This window comes from Medicago truncatula, chromosome 7 (assembly GCF_003473485.1).
Source record: "Medicago truncatula cultivar Jemalong A17 chromosome 7, MtrunA17r5.0-ANR, whole genome shotgun sequence".
In the NCBI taxonomy this organism is placed as follows: domain Eukaryota; kingdom Viridiplantae; phylum Streptophyta; class Magnoliopsida; order Fabales; family Fabaceae; genus Medicago; species Medicago truncatula.
Genome location: NC_053048.1, coordinates 863,330 through 885,006, shown reverse-complemented (window position 1 = coordinate 885,006; position 21,677 = coordinate 863,330). Strand labels below are relative to the sequence as shown.

The following is a 21,677-nucleotide window of genomic DNA, read 5'->3' as shown; positions in this document are numbered from 1 at the left end:
TGAGGGAGGATGTTATATTATTATACACGGGTTGTTTGCTCTTTTATAGTAGTATCTAGTATTTACACTCTATTTTTAACCCTTGCTCACTATGTTTTACTCGTTTGATTGAAATCCAAAGCTAAATGATGTTATCTTCTCCTTTGTTCCTCTTCCTCCTCTCTATTTCTCTATGTTCACCATTGTTAGCAGATTGGAATGACATGGTTGTGGATGCAGATAAGAAAAAGTGATTGTGGGATGAATATTCTCTTTGATAAGACTTACCTTACTTTTTATATATGAAATATCTAAATCAGTTTTTAATAGGAAACCCGTTCGTAATGTAATTCAGCTTTGCGTCTGACCATTACATTAGTTTTAACTTGAACCAATCCATTTGTAATAGGATGTTCACTCAGTTTCACTCAATCCTGGCCAGTGTATGTTCAATTCTCATACTAAGATGACAATTCTGGCTTTCGAAATCATTGAAATAGACAGAGGAAAATAATCTAAGGTTGAATAAAAGTTGTGATGATAAAGCTCGTATTGAAATACAGATGTTATAAGCCACGGAAGCTGTTATGTTGCAGTGGTGTGTGATCCTTTTCTACATCATGTTACTAATTGATTGTATGATGTTTCTTCCCATGTACACATAGTGAATTAAAGTTTCCAATAGTCGATGGATTTTTCCTCAAATGTCACACAAAATGTTACAGTTACCAGATAAACGAACAATGAAAAGCTGGAATATTACATCAAAATTGTCGCATAGGCAGGCATCAAATGTCGATGCCAACAAAGTGATCAAAAGAAATGACAAAAAAAAAACTTGCTTCCTCATCTGTATGTAGTTATTGAATATAATCAGAATGTGTTAAAAATCAGAGTCAACTACAGCTCTAGCAGCTTATACAGTATTATACTTCATATCTTTAAAACTGTTCAACAAACTACAGTATTATACTTCATGATTTTTCATCACCTATGGAGAACATAGCCAGAAAATACTTGCAAGGTATGAAGGATCAATCAACGATATTGGCACTGACAGAATTAATTGTAGACTTATCTGGCAATACAAAAGTTTTTTTCCATCAGTTCACTGGTTGTCTTGCTCTGACATGGATTCAGTTTTAGATTGAACAACATATGCTAATGAAAATACTGACGAGCGATGAAATAGAAACTAACCTGAATGTTTTGGTGGTGATATTTCAGGATCAATGAAGAATTTGACAAATCAATTTGGAACAATCTTCATTAGCTCAATATCAAACAAGAGAGTCTTGTCTATCAACCCTTGGTTCCTTAGCACAAAATCCAAGGCTCGTTGGCCCTGTAAAACATATTCGCATTACATCTCTCAGAAATGATTCACAAAGTTGATGAACACTAGTGACAGGACTCAACTCTTACCGAGAATGTTGTAGGTCTTGGGCCACCTTTATTATAATCACTCTCAGGATATCCAAGTTCTGGGGGTACAATTATCCTGCATCACTGATAAATATAGTGAAATTTGCATTTCTCTCCTCATCAATCTCTTTAAATACATGAACCCAAACATACAATTGCCTTACTTTTCAACCATATTAAATTTTTCAAGGATTAAAAGATTCAAACAAAAGATCCATATAGCCAACTTCACCTAGCGGAAAAAGGGTTTCGTAGTTATTGTTGTTATATACTGTATTTTGAACCAAATATTCCCAGTTATTGACAATTTTAATTTTGGAAATTCAGGATGTTGAGAAGAATCTCCAAATCGAGGGCTAGAATTCATAGACGTGGCAGTTTAATAAAATAAGCTCAGGACGTTATGTTACCCAAATCCAAAGTTTGAATTGATAGAAGCTGTAATTCAGTAAATGGCATGAAAGGACTTGGACGTAACACAGCTCAGGCATACAATATGTCAAATACTTCAGAAATAAAGATGCAGCACCTTCGAATGCCCCCGAGAGACATGCCTGCAACAGCCTCTTCAAAAGCTGGTATTACCTGAACATTCAAAGCACATGGAAGATCACTTTTCAGAGTAAGTGATGCAGACTCCAGAAAATAAGGGCATAATTTGAGTGCTTAATATGTTGGCAACACCCAACAAGTTTAGTGAACTAATATTTTGATGAATTCAGTTGAAACAAATATCATAAAAACATGTTGTATCAAACCCACGATAACACCTTGTGGCAAGGGTAAAGTTGATGTGTGAACTGTGAGCAGAGTTTAGTCCTAATCCCAAAGGGCGTTCAGACTCTTCACAGCCTCACTCAAAAAAGCCATGTTATATCACTTATAATTTCGTTATAGAACAGGAGCCAACCAATATTAACGAAGGATGTCGACCAACAGTAGCACATGCTTAATAGTATATATAAAACTGAACCACAAAGGGTTTTCCCTCTAGATAAAATAAATTAACAAGAAAATTTGAATCCTAGTATAACCAAGTAGGACTTATCCTTATTCAACCCTACTGCATTCAACATTACTTGGTCTATATAGAATAGAAGCAACAACATAACTTGTAAGCATTGTTTATGTAATAGTACCGACATCAACACCTATAGAAAAGATCCTATTGAAATTGAAGGAACTATATTAATCATTACATGACGAGGTCTCTCACCTCGTGCGATCCTACTTTGAATTTGAAAAAGTCCTTGTCATCACCCTGCATATTTGAAAAACAACAAAATAAGGTTTGTAATAATCAACCACTTCGACAATGTCTAGATAGAATATAGATGATGCAAAACATTCAATACCTCAAAGGAACCGCCTTTTGTTTTATTCCGGGCTTCAAATATGCGACCATAATAACCTATGGTGTAGCCATCCCAATCTACCTGAATGGAACTTGAAGCTCTTAAGTTACTTCAATTATCTAATGTGAAGAGAAAACTAAATGTTCAGAAAGGATTCCCTAGGAGTAAAGTTGTCAAATCTATCCCATCAAAACTCATTTCAAAGAACCTAGAATGTCTGCTATGTAGATTCTAGAGCACAAAAGAAAAATTTAGGCATAACTTTCAATTTGATTTAGAATCAGTATATCAAAATATATAGATTATTATAATCAAAAGATCAGACTTCTGACCAATTGACTATAAAATCAATAGCAAAAATAATTCAGTGTCTCACCACTACTGTCTCTCCTTTCTTTGGTTTTGGGCCATTTCCGGGTCGCAAGTCCTGCAATTTATTAATACTACTAGTTAAAAACAAAGCTTTCTTAACGCTAAAGCATTTACATTTTACAACGTGCTGCATCACCTTATACTGGAGTCCAGATTCGGTTTCTACGTAGTCTGGGTACTTCATTTTTGATTTGCCATAATCCTTCCCTCTAAGCGCAGGCACTGTATGTAAGTGCACAAATTATGCATTATATTGAAATCTTTGTAGGTTACTTTTTCTTATTTTACTACGTGGCTCAATAACATTATGTTTATCAGTTTATGATAAAACAAATACACAAATGAACCTACTTTTCACCATCAGTAACGACGCAACTGCATTACTTGCTCACAACATGCATAACATCACCATTCTCCTCCTTTCCGTTTCAGACACACAAACAAGGTTCGACAAACCGACCATGACCTTCTTCGGAACTTCTTAATATACTCGTTCTAATTTAAATAGGGGAAGAAAAAGCTATTATTAATTGAAATTGGTCATTTTATACCTTCCTTTGGGTCATTTGAACTATGTCCCATGAGGTTACAAACTCAAACTCTTGCTACTTAGCCGATACCTCATAGACATACGTTACACCTCTGTTCCAAATTTTCGGTTGTTGATGTTTTAGAAATACAAGATATAATTGACCATTACTGTCCAGCTTCACTCTTAGAGATAAGTAAGATGTTTTATTCTTCCTAAATTGTTTAGTATATTGGAATATTTATACTGTTTGCATTGACAAATTAGAATTTGTAAAACAGTAAAACGACAAATAATATAATGAAGGGTATACAATACAACAATATCATGGTTCTGTTTGGATAAACAACTTAATTAAGTGTTTATAGCATAAACATTTATCATATAAGCGCTTGTGTATACACTATTTCTATAACAAAATATGAAATAAAGTCAAACTGGTATCATTAAGCTATAAGTTTTTTAAGGAAACCCAAGAGAGTTTATAGAAATAAGCTAAAAAACAGCTTATAGATATGTCATAAGCTATTTCCATAAGCTCTACCAAACCATTGCAAAGTTCTTATGCCAATACATAAGCTCAAATAAGTAAATCCAAACAAGCTCCTCTTTGATTTGGCTTATTTGAGCTTATCTACTTGCATAAGCACCTCTAAGACTGATTGAAAGAACTTATGAAAACAGTTTATGACATATCAATAAGCTGTTTTTAGCTAATTTTCATATGCTCCCCAAGATAGTTTATCAAAACAGCTTATAGCTTATACAAAAAAACAATATAACTTCATTTTATTTTTCATAGAAATAACATATACATAAGTTAAGTTGATTTTATACAAGTCTAATTTCTACAAATTCAGCAAAAGTAACACAAAAAATTTAAAAGCTTGAGTTTATTTATAGAGAAAATTACTGTCAGCAAATTCAGATGCAAGACCAATTCCGCCTTTGCAAAAAGTTCCAGCAATGACAGCAATGGAAGACAGAACCATCTTTCTCCGTTCAAACGACGTTGGAAAACAACAATTACCACTCTTACTGTTGCTTTTACCTGAAGAAACGGTTACAAATTAAAAACGTAAATAAATGAAAAAACAAAAGTTAAATATGCTATTAACTATGCTGGTGCGAGTTTATTCGCATTTCCAGTAACATCATGTTTGTGTTGTTTTCAATGTATTCTATCAATTTGAATAAATGAACACTCACCGGAGAAAGAAGAATCGGAGAGATTATGAGGATCCTGAAAGAAATGATAATAGTTAAGTTAAGTTAAGTTAAGTTAAGTTTGGAAATGAATGAAAGAGGAAAGAGAAGTAGCGTGCGTACCAGAGATTGAGATTTTGGGAGAGAAAGAGAAGCAAAAGAAAAGGACAAAAGAGAAGCCATAACTGTAACTGCTGTACTTGTGTGTGTTGTGTGGAATGGAAGTTGCTAGATTTTGAAGGTAGATAACACTTCAACAATTAGAACACACGTCTTTGGTTGTGCTCTTCTTGTCTTGGGCATACTCAAAAGTAAAAGTAAGTGTGGTCTCAACTCACTTCAATAAATTTAGGCTTAAATGTTTTTTTTCCCTTAACTATTTAATTGATATTATTTTGGTCTCTTAACTAAAAATAAATTGTTTGAGAATTTTAAGTTTTTTTTAGTCTCGTTTTGGTCTCTTCTGTTAGGTTTTCGTTAAGGTTTTAAAAAAAAATTAACTCCTGGACACATATCACCTTGTTATTGGCTCTGAGTTTTTTTTAACAAAAAAAAAAAAATTTAAATTATTTTTTTAAAAAATATATTTTAAAAGAAAAAATCTCAAAACCAATGACAAAGTGACACGTGTCCCAGAGATAACATGTGTCACCTTGTCATTGGTTCTGGGTATTTTTTTTTAAAAATAAAATATATATATTAAAAAAAAATTGTATAAAAAAATATATATTCTTCTTCACTAAACGTTTTTTATTAAACCTAACAGCCAATGATGTGACACGTGTCCACACTTAACGTTTTTTATTAAATCTAACAGAAGGTACCAAAACGAGATTAAAAAAATACTTAAAGTACTCAAACAATCTCTTTTTTAATTAAAGCGATATCAATTAAATACTTAAGAGATGAAAAGAGCATTTAAACCATAAATTTAAGTATTATTCTTATTCACTAAACTTTAGGATAGAATGCATTTTTAATTCAAGTTTTAAATTTTGCCCATTTTTTTTGTCAAAATTTTGTTTTTTTTTTTTTTTTTACGATTTTAATTTCCTTATTTTAAAATTTTGGTTTCCTTACTTTATTAAATTTTGCAAAAGTTAGATCCTTTTGATTTTGACAAGTCAACGCCAATGTGAATATTAGTTTGTTTGTTGTTTTAAAGTTTGATTCCTACTACAACGAAACCATTTATGGTCTCTTCCTCCTAATTGTATCTCAATCTCTTGCTGAAATCGTCAGTGTTTCTAGCTAAGACTTTGTCATCATCAACATAGAACACGATCGCTGTAACGCCCTAGTTATTTATTTAATTAATTTTATACTATGTGGAGCATATATATATATTATTATATATGATGTTGGTGTTTTATGTGGAGTATATGCATGTATTTATATATATGTGATTTTTGGGTGATTTATATGGTGTATCATTTTATTATATGGTTTATTTAATAATAATTAGAATAAGTATGAAATATTAGTTATTTTGGAGTTAGGGGAGTTATTTAATATTTATTAAAATTAATGGGGAGTTAATGGAAATATTAGGGAGTTAAGTTAGAGGGAAGTTGGGAAATAGATGTCAGAAGCAGTTTACGTGAAACCAAGCCAAGGGAGAGAAAACCAAGAACAAGAGAGGAGAACCAAGAGTTGATCATTGCTGTGCATTTCTTCTTCAATTTCTAAGGTAAGGGTGAGGTTTACTTCAATAGTATAGATTTTAAAGTCTGATTTGAGTTTAACAGGTTTTTGGAGTGAAATTGAGGAATTGGGTTTTAATTGAATTTATGGTTTTTGGAGTAGATATTGCTGTTCTGAAGTTAGAATTTGGTTTTGGTTGCATAGAAACATTCATTTCTCATCTGTAAACTGATTTGGGGAGTGATTGGAAGGAAAATGGGATTTTTGGGAAAAACCAGTTTTTTGCCCGTACAGAAGTTCATCGCTCGCCTCGCGAGTAGCTGTGCTCGCCATGGCGAGTGAGCAACTTCATCGCTCGCCTCGCGAGCAGTCCAACTCGCCATGGCGAGTAAGCCCAGATAAAAGTTGATTTTTGAAAAGTTGTTATAAGATGTTTTGGGAATGGTTTAAGGTACCTAGATGATAATAAAGATGAATGGTGGAAGTTTTAGGTTAAAAAGATGAATAGGGAGCTTAGAATTGGAGTTTGAGTGAGAAAATAGCATTTTTTCCCGAGAGCACCTAATTTTCACTCGCCTCGAGTTCGCCTTGAACTCGCCATGGCGAGCTAGTGTTCTTGTGAACTCGCCATGGCGAGTAGATGTGCTCGCGAGGCGAGCTACTCAGTTCCTGAATGTTGAATTTCGTGCTTGAATGGTAGTACCTTAATGTTGTTGTGTTGAGCATAGTTTCATGTAATTATGCATTATTGTGGTTGTTTTGATTGCTGGATTGATGATTGCTGATGATGAATGAAATGTATGCAAAGTATCGAATCATACATGTTGTTAAAGTTGAGTCACATGGAGTTGCATTGCATGGTCAGTTGTATGTAGATATACACAAGTAGGTCCATTGCATATGCATAAAACAGCGGTGAGGGCTTCGGTCCTGGAGTACTAGTTGCTCAACAGCGGTGAGGGCTTCGGTCTTGATGAATGCTTTAACCATTCAAAAGCGGTGAGGGCCTCGGTCCTGATTGGTACCACATGCATTATTGCATTTCATTTAAGAAGTCTAAGATGGTGTCTTAGCAGTGGTCATGTCATTTGCATGAGTCTTAGTGGTTATTCAGTTGTTATCTGATAAAATGGTTCTGGTGTTGAATATGTGATATATATATATATATTATACTCATTGTGATTATGGTGTGTTGTTGATGTTGTTGTTGCTTGTGGCTTATACCTATATATGTCTACAAGATAATGTGTTGTTGCTTAGGGTGTTAGATTCAATTGATGATTTTTAATATCTATATTTATTGTTGTGAATCTCACCCCTTCTGCTTGAAAACGTTGCCCTTCCTATGGGTAACTTGCAGGTGATCCTGAGTAGTTGGTGGTGGCTCAAAGTCGTGTCTAGGGCTCTGATACGTGGGATGGGATTTATCTTTATTGTTATTGTTGCTTTTCCTTTCCATGTATCAAATTTTGGAACTTGTGGTGTGGAGCCTTTTATTGTCTTTTGAACAATGTTGATGAATTATGCTAAGGCCTTTAATGCCGTAGGATGTTGTTGGATTGAAAACTATTCCGCTGCTATGTTTTCATATTTTATCAAGTGGATTGATTAAATAGTTCTATTTTCTATTTAAGAATTTTGAATTTGCAATGTAGCATGCCCGTTTGGTGAAATACTCTGATGTTTATATGCTATTTAATTGCTTTTGGGTAACGGGGTGTTACAATCGCGACAAAATCTCCAAAGCCCTCCCTTGCCTCAACGCATTCCTCGCCTCAGAGATTTAAGGTCGTGTGGGTATCACATGTGTATTGTGCTTCTGATGTGGGAAGAAGTTGGTAGATGGTTGATGATTGTCCATCAACACTAATTTTTAGCTATGTTTATGTCGTTTTTATGGCATTTAGAGAGACAACTGCTTGTAAATCATGGTGAAATCAGACCAAAATAAGAACAAGAGTTCAAACAGAAGAAACTGAGAAAAAGATGAAAATTTCCTAAGAGTGAAGCATCGTGCCATGTCAAAGGTACTTCGTGGCACAATATTTGAACGTGGGACAAAGGATTCAGCACTGGAAATTTCGTGGCAAGAAGCAATATGCAACGTGCTACGATGCTAGGTTTTGTCTGCTGTCACGTAGGATTAATGAAGCCATCGTGCCACGATTGGATCGTAACTTGGCACGATGGTGAGCTTTTTGAACCCTAAAATTCTTTCTATATAAAGCCAGCTGCGGCCAAGGATTAGGGTACCGATTTTGATTGCGATTTTGAGCATAGAAGACACCAGGAGACCGAAGAACTAGCCCTGAATCTCATACCAACTCATAGTTGGTCCGGATTTATGTATGTTCACTCTTGTTTATGCTTATAATTGTTAGTTATGAGTAGCTAAATTCTTAGTCTGATTGAGCCATGATGAACCTATTGTAATATATGAATCAGTAGTTGATACTCTCTTTATTATTAATGTTATTCTGTCTTTATTCAGAATTACTTGTGTTCATTGTTTTTTATATGACTGCTTTGTATGACTTTTAACCCTAGCTTCTTGCAATTACATGAATTGATATTAGGAATTGAATGACTATTAACCCTAGCTTTTAATCCTGAAATAGTAATCCTGTTTGATTCAACATAGATACCTAGAGATAGGAAATTGAGGATTATGATACATGAATTAACGTTCTTTTATCGCTTCCGCGGTTATTCAATCGGTTTAAGAGATTAAAAGGTTATAACTTAGGAAAGGGTTTTGAGTCAGGAGATTGATCAAAACTACTTAGTTAATTTGTCGTAAAGATTGAATAGTAATTAGGAATAAATAGAGGTAAACTACTTATATAAAGCAATAGCGGATTCATTAGCTTAATCATTCATCTCCAATCATCTTTCGAACAAACTTATACTTACTTTTGTTACAATCAAATCTATTGCCTAAGACAACCAAAATAACTTTTACATATTCTAAACTAATAACGTATTTGCTATAATTGGAATTAATACAATTTTTGTGGAACGATATTTATTATTACTTCGATAGTTATTGATATACTTGCCAATTTTCTATCAATGTTAATGAGAAGTACTAAAGTGAATGAGATAATCAATAAACGATAGTTATGCTCGCATCGACAAGTATTCTAAGCTTTATCAAATTTTAATATGCATAAGTATACATTAAAAATTTAAGACACACAAACAAACACACATATTTTTATCTATATGTGTGTATAGATGTAACCTATATAGATATAACCTTAACATTAATATATTTATATTTTAATTGATTCATCGTATGTGGTTCACACTTTTCATCATAAAATATATTCAATGGAAATAAATGTTTTTGATATGATAGGATAGGACTATAGTTTAGGTTTCAATTTGCTATTGGATATAAAAACGAGTGTTAATGGAGAAAAATGGAACGAAAGCTTTTGAGTTAAATATATGATGCTCATATTTTTGGATGAAGAATTCCGGATTTCCTAAGTTTGTGAATTTCTTAAGTTTATACATATTCTACAAAGATAAATATTTGGGAAAGGTAAACTAAAGCTACTCCATTGATCCAAAAATCTCTATCCTAATTAATTTTTTTAGAAAGACGAAATGATAAAATCAATAGAAATTAACCCATAAATAAAAGAGTCAGGATTCGAACCCCAATTACGACATCCAATCTAACAATACGTTTTTGGTAATTGAGTTAGAGTTTATGAACACTATCTCACCGATTAAGATGCTATTTTTTTTCCTTTCTTTACTGGGTTTGAATTTTGATCTTTGAACTATTTTAACTCCTTTAAACTTTAGTCTGAACCAATTGAATTATTCAATCCTAAAAAAACAGGCTTTAGCTAGATGAGAGGTGATAAGTATAACAATCATAATTGTCTTGGCGAAGTTGTATCATTATATTAATAGATAGATAGAAGATAGATAATTAGAATTATACTTTCTATAGTGAAAATAATTTGCTAAACGGCTTTTTTTTTTTTTTAAGAGAATTTTCTAAACGGCTTTTTTTTTTTTTAAGAGAATTTGCTAAACGGCTTATCTAGTACATTATTAATTATGAATATATTCGTGAAAATGATTTTTCATGTTAAACTACACATAAAAAAGATTTTGCACCTATGGTTTTGGTTTTATTCTTCGAATCTCACACTTTATTTATTGTATTTTTACTTATTTTGAATTCACATGGTACTCCATAGTTGGATGAGACTGAAGTGAATGTATACACCAAAATAAATTTAACATGTCTAAATTCCCTCGAGCTAATGAATTTTAAACTAAAAGATATTCGACACTTTTGTTTAAACATTTTCTTTACTATGTTATCGGTATTAGTATGAAGTTTTCACCACCGTTTATTTATGACTAATCTCTATTGAAAAATTTAAAAGGTATACAAAATGATTTTTACCATCTCAATCATGTTTCTTACATATGCAAAAATCGGATCGAGGCTAAATGTGTTTTTTGTTTAGGAATGGTAAACAAACATTTTTTTTTACAAAATTATTCTATAATGAATATAACATAGCTGACAGCGACAATGCAATATATAAAGGTTGAAGTTTGAACTCTAATTCTCCATTTATTCATCTTAAAGATTAAATTTCTAACAACTAAACTATGTTATAAAAAAAATATTTCTACAAATTAATCTTATCCAACTTTTTTCTTTCTTGATGAAATTCAAAATTAGTTTTATTCCTGCATAATAAAAAAAGAATACAATAGAAATTAGGTACATTCAATTTTTTTAAGAAGTATATTAAAATTCCAAATCAATAATCACCAAAAATAAGAATTGATTTTCCAAAAAAGAATTTAGTCAAATCTTGATGAAAACCGAATCACAATAGCGTAAGCACCTAGGTGGCGAAAGATGGCCACCAAACCAAGAAACAACTACCAAATTGCCCATATTACCCCTTCACCACACCTTGTTCCATTCACCTGTCCCTGGCTTTTCAGTCAACCCAAAAGGTGCACTACACCAACTTTCTCCACCAACTCTCTCATCCTAGTATTTTTTTATTTATATGATATTTTTTCTGACGGTTAAAATTAATCTCTCGAGTCAGATATAATCGAAGATAAAATTAACTTTTTTAATAAATTTTACCATATTTTAGTTGACGGAGATAATGTATACATACATGCACGAATAAAGTTCAAACCTCGAACACTTTATTTATTTAATGCATATAATTATTTTACACATTCTTTTGAATATTACGACATCAAATAGATAGATTATACTACTTAAATTCATTAATTAAATCAACTATACTACTAGTAATTTATTTATATATAAGCAGCATTGAACCAGCGTGAACGAGATAGTTGTAACAATTTTCATTTTCAACAATGGCTTCTTCACTTTCAGTTTCTAAGATCACAACACCAAACACAAACAGCGCTTCTTTACCAGAATCTCTTCGATCCAGATCCATCAAAACATGCTTCTTACCTTTCAACAATACAAATCATTTCAAAACTAATCTCTCTGCTTCTTCTTTAACAACAACTCGTGAAAACCGTTTTGTAACTTCTTTGAGGTGAGTTTTCTTTTATTTTTCTCAGATCATGATTCATGTTTATTTTTGCATGCGGTGTTTTCATTTTTTTTTTGTTGTTTTATTTATTCGTTGTTGAAGTTGAAAAAACTGCGATCGTGATTGAAAGTCGTTATTATCGATGTGTTTTGTTGTTGTAAGGATGTGTTTGGTTGTTTTTTATTTGTATACACTGACGGTGTAAATTATTTTTACACATGCAATGATTGTATAAAATAACTGTAGTGTGACATATTATACTAATTAAACTCTTGTCCAATTAAATAATGTCATAAATATTTGTGGAGATATAACAACAACTAACATGTAAAAGTGGCACTGATGTGATATGATTGAATGCATGTGTAAAAAAATTACACAGTCAGTGCATATAAATTAATCTTTAAATAATGGTAGCATACATGATAATTTTAATTTGAGATTAATTTCTATGTCCTGACTGGTGTAATTTTTTTTTTAAACGTGCATCCAATCAAATGATGTCAAATAGATATCTGTAGAGATATCTAAGAGTGGCAAAAAGTATTCTATCGGTGTAAACAAATTATATTATCGGTGTAAACAAATTAAATTTTTTAATTTTCAGGAAAGAGTGAAAATGAAATATGTTTTATTTTTAATTTATTAAGATTTTTGGTGTAATTAAAAGTAATTCTCATTTCAATTTTTTGGTGTAGTTAAAAGTAATCTCATTTCAAATATTGATTTGCATGAAGTTTGTTTTTTTCATTGGTTCTGTTTGGATAAACAACTTAATTTTTGTAGCTTACGGCATAAGCAGTTATAAGCACTTATGAATAAGCTATTATCTATTATTACACATGATAAAATAAAGTCAAATTGCTAAGGAATAAGCTGTTTTCATAAGCTAAGTTGGCCAACTTATAAAAACAAGCTCAAAAGAACTTATGAACATGTCATAACTCATTAGTTGTTTTCAGAAGTTTTCCCAAACAGTCTCATAAGTTAAGTCCTTATGTCAGTAAATAAGCCAATCCAAACAGACCCTTTGACTTTAATGTTAAGCTTGTCAAAATAATACTACTTTGCAATGGTGGGGCAGCATTTGCCTTATAGTTTGTTTGTATTAGCACGGAGTTTCCATATACTTAATGTATGTTTGAATTGGTGGTGAGTTATGCAAAATCACGGTGGCAACGTAATTTTGTGAAACTTCAAAGTGTTGCTATTGTCAAAATCATGGTTGCTCACCATGATTCTGCCAACCTCAAGTTTATAATGAATATGAGTCCTTAGTTTTATTTCCTAATCAACATTTATATTGAGGCAAACATTTGACTGCTGGTTGGTGTCCTTGCAGGATTAGATGCTCCCAAACAGATGGAAATGGAGTTCCTGCAAAGAGGACGGTACTTCATGATCTTTACGAGAAACAAGGACAGAGTCCATGGTATGATAATCTCTGCCGACCCGTTACAGATCTGATTCCTCTTATTGAAAGTGGTGTTCGAGGCGTCACCAGCAATCCAGCGGTAATAATATTATGTTATTTAATTAGAATTTTCTTTCCACTTAGTGGTAAAAGACTTGTATGATCGTGCTTGTACCGTTCGACTTGTGTGAAGATAGTTTTCTATCCTAGGAATAATGTTTCAAAAATCAATACTGGACTACTTAGAACATGTCACAAACACTTTTAAGAGTTGTAACTTATTGCTTTCTTTATAATAGTATCAGATGTCACTGCTCTAATATACCGTCTATACCACATGATTGCAGATCTTTCAGAAAGCTATTTCATCTTCAAGTGCTTACAATGATCAATTCAGGTACTATCAATCATTTACTAATACCAAAAGTTTTTCTTTCAAATTTGAACAACAATGTAATTAGAAGTAGAGTAAACCGTGGAGGCATAGACACGTCTCATTCTTGTCTCGTCTGTCTATAATCTGCATAATTGTTGTATTACTCTTAGTTTTGTTTTTTCCTTCACAAAGTATATTTAGTTTAGCTTGGTAAACTACACAAAGGTCAATGTTGTCAATCCCGGATCACAGAGAATTGCAATTAGTTCAAATAACTATGCTACAGACCTACATCTACAATTTGACAACAATGTGTACTAAATTGTGTATCGCGGAATAATAGCTGTTTCTCCAAACTCTCTATGATATGGCGCGATAGAGATGCTATTGGAAAACATTGACAAAAGTGATGCTCCTCGATTTCTATTTTTATTTATAGGAGGGGAAGGTCTTCACTTCCTTAAGTATACTGTTGCGTGTTCTTGTGTGCTGATATTATTATATTCCCGTGAGTTTAATGTTCTATTTTTAATTCGCGGTGTGGTCTAAAATTACATGATCATGCAGGGAACTTGTGCAAGCAGGGAAAGACATTGACAGTGCATACTGGGAACTTGTAGTGAAGGACATTCAAGATGCTTGCAAACTATTTGAATCAATATATGATCAAACTGATGGAGGTGATGGCTATGTTTCTGTTGAAGTATCTCCTAGGCTTGCTGAGGATACTGAAGGAACCATAGAAGCTGCAAAATGGCTTCATAAAGTGGTTTCTCGCCCCAATGTGTATATTAAGATTCCAGCTACCGCTGCATGTGTCCCTTCAATTAAGGAAGTTATTGCCAATGGAATAAGTGTGAATGTGACTGTAAGTTTGCGATACTTTCTTTCATGTAGTCTGAAAATTAATTGAGTATCATATTATGTTATGTTAACATGCTATAAGTTGGGATGTTAGCTACTTGATAAGTAATCCTTGACATAATTAACATAATAATGGGTAGTAGCAAGGTTATGCGGGTTAGAAGTGAGGGATTTGAAGCACGGACATAGACATGCACACCCGACACATCACTGATATTGACATGTTGACACCGGTAATAATTTAGAAAAGTGATTGAATGTAACCTCATGTGTTGGTGTCATGTCGATTCTACACACCGACACATGTCATTCACCAAATACATCTTCATTTAGAAGTATTGATGCTTCTAGTTCTAGTTCTAAATTAAGAAGTTAATTGTCTCTTAACATTTTTTATGAGTGTAATCTGACTTGATCGCTTTTACCATGTTGCCGGAGTCTAAATATACGTTTGTGGTATACAGCTGATATTCTCCCTTGAAAGATATGAAGCTGTAATTGATGCTTACTTGGACGGTCTGGAGGCATCTGGGTTAAATGACCTCTCTAGAGTCACAAGTGTTGCCTCGTTCTTTGTCAGTCGAGTGGACACTCTCATTGATAAGATGCTTGAGAAAATTGGCACCCCAGAAGCCCTTGATCTACGCGGCAAGGTAACCGCTTACTCTTTTCTTTATTGCCAATTTTCACGTTTGGATTTGATATAACATCTCCAGATATCAAATATGTTCTTGTCATGACATTGAATTTTATAGGCAGCAGTAGCCCAAGCAGCCCTGGCTTACCAGCTTTACCAAAGGAAATTTTCTGGCCCAAGGTGGGAAGCTCTAGTTAAAAAAGGGGCCAAGAAGCAAAGGCTCCTGTGGGCTTCGACCAGTGTTAAGAATCCTGCCTATCCTGACACCTTATATGTTGCTCCTCTTATTGGACCCGACACCGTAAGCCATCACATTTTTTCAATAATCCATTTGCTTATAGTTATTATGGAGTTAATCTGAACCAAGTAGTATTTTCTTCAGTTTTAACTGTTCTATAGATTTATGAACTATTTGAGGATTTTCAATAAGGCCTTTGAACTAAAAGAATTTGTAATTGAGTCCCTGAATTTGTCAAAAATGTTCATTTAGATCCCTGAACTTGATTTTTTTAATCAAGTCTCTTAAGTTTTTAAATAGTTTTTAATTAGTCCCTAAATTTTTAAATAATTTGTATATGGGTCCTTAAAGTCAGGGACTTGATGACAATTTTTTCAAAATTTACGGATCCGATTAAAAAATTTGATTCAAGAGCCTAATTACAAATTACTAACAAGTTCAGGGATTTAATAACAAAATTTTAGTTGAAGTACCTTCAGATTAATTAAACATTTTCTTTAATTAACATCTCGTTAGGCTTGATTATGTTAACAAAATGGAAATAATTGTTTCCTAATCCCTGAACTAACATTACCTTCTCATTTACTTCCCAGGTATCTACCATGCCAGACCAAGCCCTTCAAGCATTTATCGATCACGGTGCTGTAGCCAGGACAATAGACTCAAATGCATCTGAAGCTGAAGGAATATACAATGCTATCCAAAAGTTGGGTATTGATTGGAGCTATGTTGGTTCACAGCTTGAATTGGAAGGAGTTGATTCATTCAAAAAAGCCTTTGACAGCCTCCTGGATTCACTGCAGGAGAAGGCAAAATCTCTGAAGTTGGTCAGTAAGTGAGGTGTGAACTTTATGGTTAACTATTGCTATGTAATGTATGATGCCGCTTACAGGTTAATAAAAGACAGTGGCTAAGAGGTTGTGATGTGTGCTGCTGTAATGTGCTTCATAGAATGATAAATCATCTGTGATAGTGATACATTGTTAGTTGGAAATTCTTGGCTTCTAGTTTAAGTTTTTTTTTTGTTTCTTTCCATGTAATATGTATGCTGTTTTTTAGGGAAACAAATTCCCTGCAATAATTGCTTCGTGCAATTTTAGATCTCGACTGTCTGATCTAAATCAATGGCAGAGGTTGTTTAAACTAATTTTGTTTTTGTGTAATCATAGTAGTTCGATGTCAAGTTAACGTGTAAGAGCATCTCTTACTGCATGGAAGCCAAATCTGATGTCATTTTATGTTTAAAATCTTATGTTTTAGTTTTAATATTACGGTTGATTACATATTTTCTGAAATCGATATACTAACACAATACAAACATTGTTTAATAAAAGTGTGGTGTGTTCAGTACTTACATGGGATTTGGATGAACAGGACTAACGGAAATAACAAAAAGGGCACAAGTTCATCTAATTAGGGATAGAACAGTAAGCTATCAACTGTGGTAATTACTTGGTACCTTTTTTTCGTTTATCCAGAAACCATGTTTATTGGTGCTTCCCACGTGTTGCTTGATGAGTTTGTTTCCCCTGGTTGTTGGTTTTGCGAGAAAGGAACGGAGCAACTTTATACGTTTGAATGACAAGAAAACTCTTGATTTGTTGTGAAGTACACATTCGGACAGTACAAAAACTGTGTTTTGCTATAATAATATGTGGGAGAAGTTCTTCCCTTGTTTTGAACTTAACTCAGGAGAGCACTTCTGTAATTTGAACGTTTTCTTTGTCTCAGAAAAATGAGGCACTTACATAGCAGGAGAGGAGTGAGATGGGTATAAGAAAAAAAGAGATAGAAAATAAAAATGTGATGAAAAAAAAGTAAAAATATGAGATAAAAATGATTGGAGAAGAGTTTGTCGATTATATAAGGAGAATTCTTTGCTATTCATTCGTCTTGAATGAAATTGATAATTCAAATTTTGATTGAAGTGAGAGCTAATATTGGTAACTGTAGTTTCTTCCAAGAATCAATTGTAGAAAAAATATCGTTATTCTTGTGGAAGATTATAATTTGATCTTATCATTCTTTTAAGAATGTGGCTGTCATTTTGCATCCCACCACCACCACCTTCTTACTTATAATTTTTTTAACGTTTTCTTCACTTTTTTTTTTTGTCCTCTTTTCCAAAAAATTACGGTCAACTCAAAGATCATTTTATTGTGAATCCTTTTGGATAGTCAAATATCAGACATCAACATTGCACCCAATTCCCTTAAAAGTTGGTTTGTTTCAGCCATTGAACATTAAATTAGGAAAGTGAGTTTACAAAATTGATGGTGCAAGTTGTAAAACTTTCATATATAGATTTGTAGGAATCAATTCACTTCACTCACTTTTTTCGATGAATTTTTTTCCATGACAAAGAGCGGAAAAATCTTACATTCTTTGAAAAGTTACTTCATATCATCCCCTTTTATATGTTAGTAAAGAAAAACAATCCCTCACCTCCCTCTCATGTTAAATAGCGCCTATAACAGCGCTATAGCCTATTGCATAGTTGAATTTAAACAAATTGCTATCACACTAGAAGCAGAGTTAAGCTTATCAAAATCTGTGTTTTATTCTGATATTGCAGCAAAACAGAAAAGTCGCAGCCTGTTTAGAATCGGTTGCTAGTTTGCGAACCAAGGCGCCGATAGTCTAGTTACATTCCCATCATAAACTTCCTTGTGAGGTCCGCCGCATCCAAAGAAAAAAGCAAGCGGATGGTCTATATCATGCTTGTATTTGTAAATGTGATGACTACTGTTGCCTGTTGGTTTTCTTTTGATCTCATTGATGACCCTGCCTGCCTGGTAGTGCACACGGTGTATTATTATGAACTGTGTTTTGTGTACATTGCTTTGAGGCATTATTATGAACTGCATTTTGTTTTGTTTTTGGTTGTGATTCCTGCAAGTCTTTGTAAGGAAGGTGATAAAAGTGCATTCATTGAGTGCATAATACCAGAAAGGAACATTGATGAAAGTCTAAAATGAAAATAACACAAATTTGCTCTTCTCGTATTGTTTGCTTGATGCTTCTTTTCAAAACACTCAGGAATTAATCCGACTTAGTACAATATAATTAGAGTGATAATAATAAAAATAAAAGTAAGATTAATATTGGATTGTGAATAGAGAACTCAAACATAATAAAAAAAAACACATGGTGAATCGGAAAAATAAAATAAGAATCTAGTAGCTTACAAGTCCAGCATAGAATAGTTTTACCAGATTTTGAGTATTTATATATTTATGTGGGATGTATAACTTACAATAAGTTACAAATAAATAATGTTTCACATTATTGTCATGAACTAGGTTGGATTAAAAAAATGTGATTTAACCTAGTAATTGAGTATACTGTGGAAGATTATTTCTTTCTAACATTTTTTTTTTTTACTTTTTATTCTTTCTAACATTTTTTTTTTTTTTGCAAAATACTTATTTTAGTTTAAGTTTGACAAAAATATCGTGTTAGTCTTCGAGTTTTAAAATTTTCAAATAAATCCTTAATACCCTTACCTCTTTTAGTGCTTTAAGTTTGATAAAAATATCGGGTTAATTCTTTAAGTTTTTAAACTTTTAAATAAATCCTTATTACCATTCACAAGTTTCCATGAATGACGATTTTGAAAGTACACTAATTAATTATTATGCGATTCAAAAAATTAATTACACCTTATTAAATTTGTGTGAAATAAATTCATTTTACCTATAATCAAAATATGAGAGTTTCAGTTTTGGGTTTGTTTATTAATTTGGGGTTGTTCTTTGATTTGGGTGTCACTCTTGAAGATTGACTATAGACCGTTGGCTAGAAATGACTATGAATGTTTACTGTTTTGATGCATAATGAGTTGTAGGTGCATGATTCTGTTTTTGTTTTGGTCAGATCATTTGTCTTTTTTTAATATTTGGATTCAGTGTTTCTAATCATTGACGTACCTTTTTTTTTTTGTAATTTGATTACGCGCCCGTACACGAGTTCGCTGAATTGTGAACTGATACTTAGATTTTAAAATCGGATTATGATTTGCGGTGGTGTCTGAAACCTCTAGGATTGTTTGTATTACCGGTGTTTTTTTTTTTTTTTTTTTTTTTTTTCTCTACTGGATAAGGATTATGCCCCCAGTCCCCACCACCAAACCACATTCTCTTGTACTAATTATTTTAATTTACTTAGGATGTAGCAAATCAGATTTTTTTTTTAACTTATCAAATTATTTTTTCGAAAACATACTGTAATATAGAAAGTACTTTAATTTTAACTATTTCATGCATAATTTCTTTTGATAAACAAACTAGCTTATCATTTTATATGTATATAATATTTATCTCACTTATGCACTTAGAATTTGCCATCAAATTAAATAAAATAAGATTTTAAGAGGTGGTTTTTTTGTCTATTCTACTCTATCCATTTCAATTCAATAAATTGGAGTCTTTGCTTGCTCATAGGTCACGTTCTTATAGGAGGGACATGTCTTCACTTCCATATATAATAAGAATACTGTTGTGTCTGCTTCTGTGCTATGTTAAATCAATAAACAATTAATAAAGTTTATGAATGATATTTTTCTGGGAGTTGGGTGGGTGTTGTTATTATTTATCAGTGTTAATTTTCTGTTGTTTGAATTGATTGATACTAACAATGTTCTGATTTTATGTATGGGGGTGTAGTATTATGCATGGGTCCTCTTGATTGAATGGTTTGTGAAATACACTGTATTTGTATAGTGGTACAACCATGGTGGGGCAATAATATATAAATATATCAATTTTTCGTTTCAACCCCTCTAAAAATGTTCTTCAAGTTTTAATCCTTCAAAAAAATTTCATCTTCATTTTAGGTTCATTCTTTAAAGTAAACTAATTTTTTCTACTTATCGTTAGTGGTTTTGGAAAACTTGGGCTCGATACTGCGCACGTGGGAGCTTTCAAGAGCTCTGGAGTGGAGTAGGGATGGGATCCCTAATGAAGATTGGAAGCAGTAGCTCCTTGGGAATCAATTTCCCAGAGGAAACCCTCTTCTCTCTGCATCGGTGACTTCAAGTAACGAGGAGGGCCAAAACTGGAAGGTGTTGTCGCGACGTAACTACTGACGTCGCGTACCTTCCGCTGAATTAGGAGTGGTGACCTATTTTCAGCATGCCATACGATCGACGCTGGCTCCCTACCTTGGTGGGATATTGTTTGGGAAAGTGGTCCAGAAATCCTTTTCCCATACCTTATCCTGAGGGTGGTGAGGGCACTTGTTAGCAAGACCCTATAAATAAAAGTTTTGATATTTTTTGTTTATTCAAGTATACTAATTTAGGGTTAAATATATTTTTTCTCCCTATAAATATACCAACTTTTCGTTTTAATCCTCTAAAATTTTATTATAGAAATTCATATTTAATTCATGTTTTGTTAAAAAAGATTAATTTTTCTTGAAAGATATTGTCATAATATTCTACCCAACAAAACTTTGTAGAAACTAAAAACATATTTTACATAATATTCATATTGTCATATTTGTAAAAACTAAAAACATATTTAAATCATAAATGAATTATTGCATATTTTCAAGAAAAATGTAACATGAGAGGGAGTAATTGAGAAGAGAAGTATCAAATAGAATATCCATCCATATTTTCATGCTGAACCAACCAAGAACGAGTTGGGTTGGGAGTAAGATATCTAATAAATGACATTTAAGCAGTACCAATGAATGATAGCAATGGTTTCAGCCTCCACAGCAGGTGCCTATAAATGCATTGTCATAAATCACTTCCACTTATGTGTATATTGTTTACTATGTACGTACCATTTATTGAATGTGACCAGTTTCCTTAGATCTTCACGTGTTAGTTGAACCTCCCTTTATCATGGCCCCTTTCTTAATTATTCACCATTCAACCTTCTTCTTTCTATTCACACACATACACCAAAGAGTCATTTACCAATATAGTCTCATCTTATTTGAAAATTTGAACTAAGTAATTTATTTATTTATAAATACATACAATCGTCTACCTACCGAACTAAGGACAAAACCGTGACCACTTTGAGGTCGACCTAAAACTTTGAAACTCT

The 21,677-nt window shown here is 32.7% G+C and overlaps 2 protein-coding genes across 4 annotated transcripts; one reads left to right on the top strand and one right to left on the bottom strand.

Moving 5' to 3' along the window:
• Positions 1-698: 698 nt before the first annotated feature.
• LOC11411758 (peptidyl-prolyl cis-trans isomerase FKBP19, chloroplastic) lies at positions 699-5,187 on the bottom strand. Of its 3 annotated transcripts, XM_003621003.4 has the most exons (11): positions 4,990-5,185; positions 4,870-4,903; positions 4,574-4,711; positions 3,268-3,353; positions 3,136-3,186; positions 2,760-2,840; positions 2,621-2,665; positions 1,934-1,989; positions 1,405-1,480; positions 1,180-1,324; positions 699-1,057 (listed from the first exon to the last, which is right to left on the bottom strand). In XM_003621003.4, the coding sequence occupies exons 1-10, from the start codon at positions 5,047-5,049 to the stop codon at positions 1,229-1,231; spliced, it is 723 nt and encodes a 240-aa protein (XP_003621051.1). In that variant the 5' UTR covers positions 5,050-5,185; the 3' UTR covers positions 699-1,057; positions 1,180-1,228. The 3 variants fall into 3 exon arrangements, 1 of the variants encoding a protein (XP_003621051.1); XR_003006672.2 differs by lacking the exons at positions 699-1,057; positions 1,180-1,324 and having other exon boundaries at positions 1,405-1,488; positions 1,815-1,989; positions 4,990-5,187; XR_003006673.2 differs by lacking the exons at positions 699-1,057; positions 1,180-1,324 and having other exon boundaries at positions 1,815-1,989; positions 4,990-5,187.
• Positions 5,188-11,783: 6,596 nt separating this feature from the next.
• Positions 11,784-16,862, top strand: LOC11406940 (transaldolase). Its single transcript, XM_003621002.4, has 7 exons — positions 11,784-12,089; positions 13,429-13,600; positions 13,848-13,897; positions 14,444-14,744; positions 15,205-15,393; positions 15,496-15,678; positions 16,209-16,862. Exons 1-7 carry the CDS (start codon positions 11,899-11,901, stop codon positions 16,452-16,454), a joined length of 1,332 nt encoding a protein of 443 aa, XP_003621050.1. The 5' UTR covers positions 11,784-11,898; the 3' UTR covers positions 16,455-16,862.
• Positions 16,863-21,677: the final 4,815 nt, after the last annotated feature.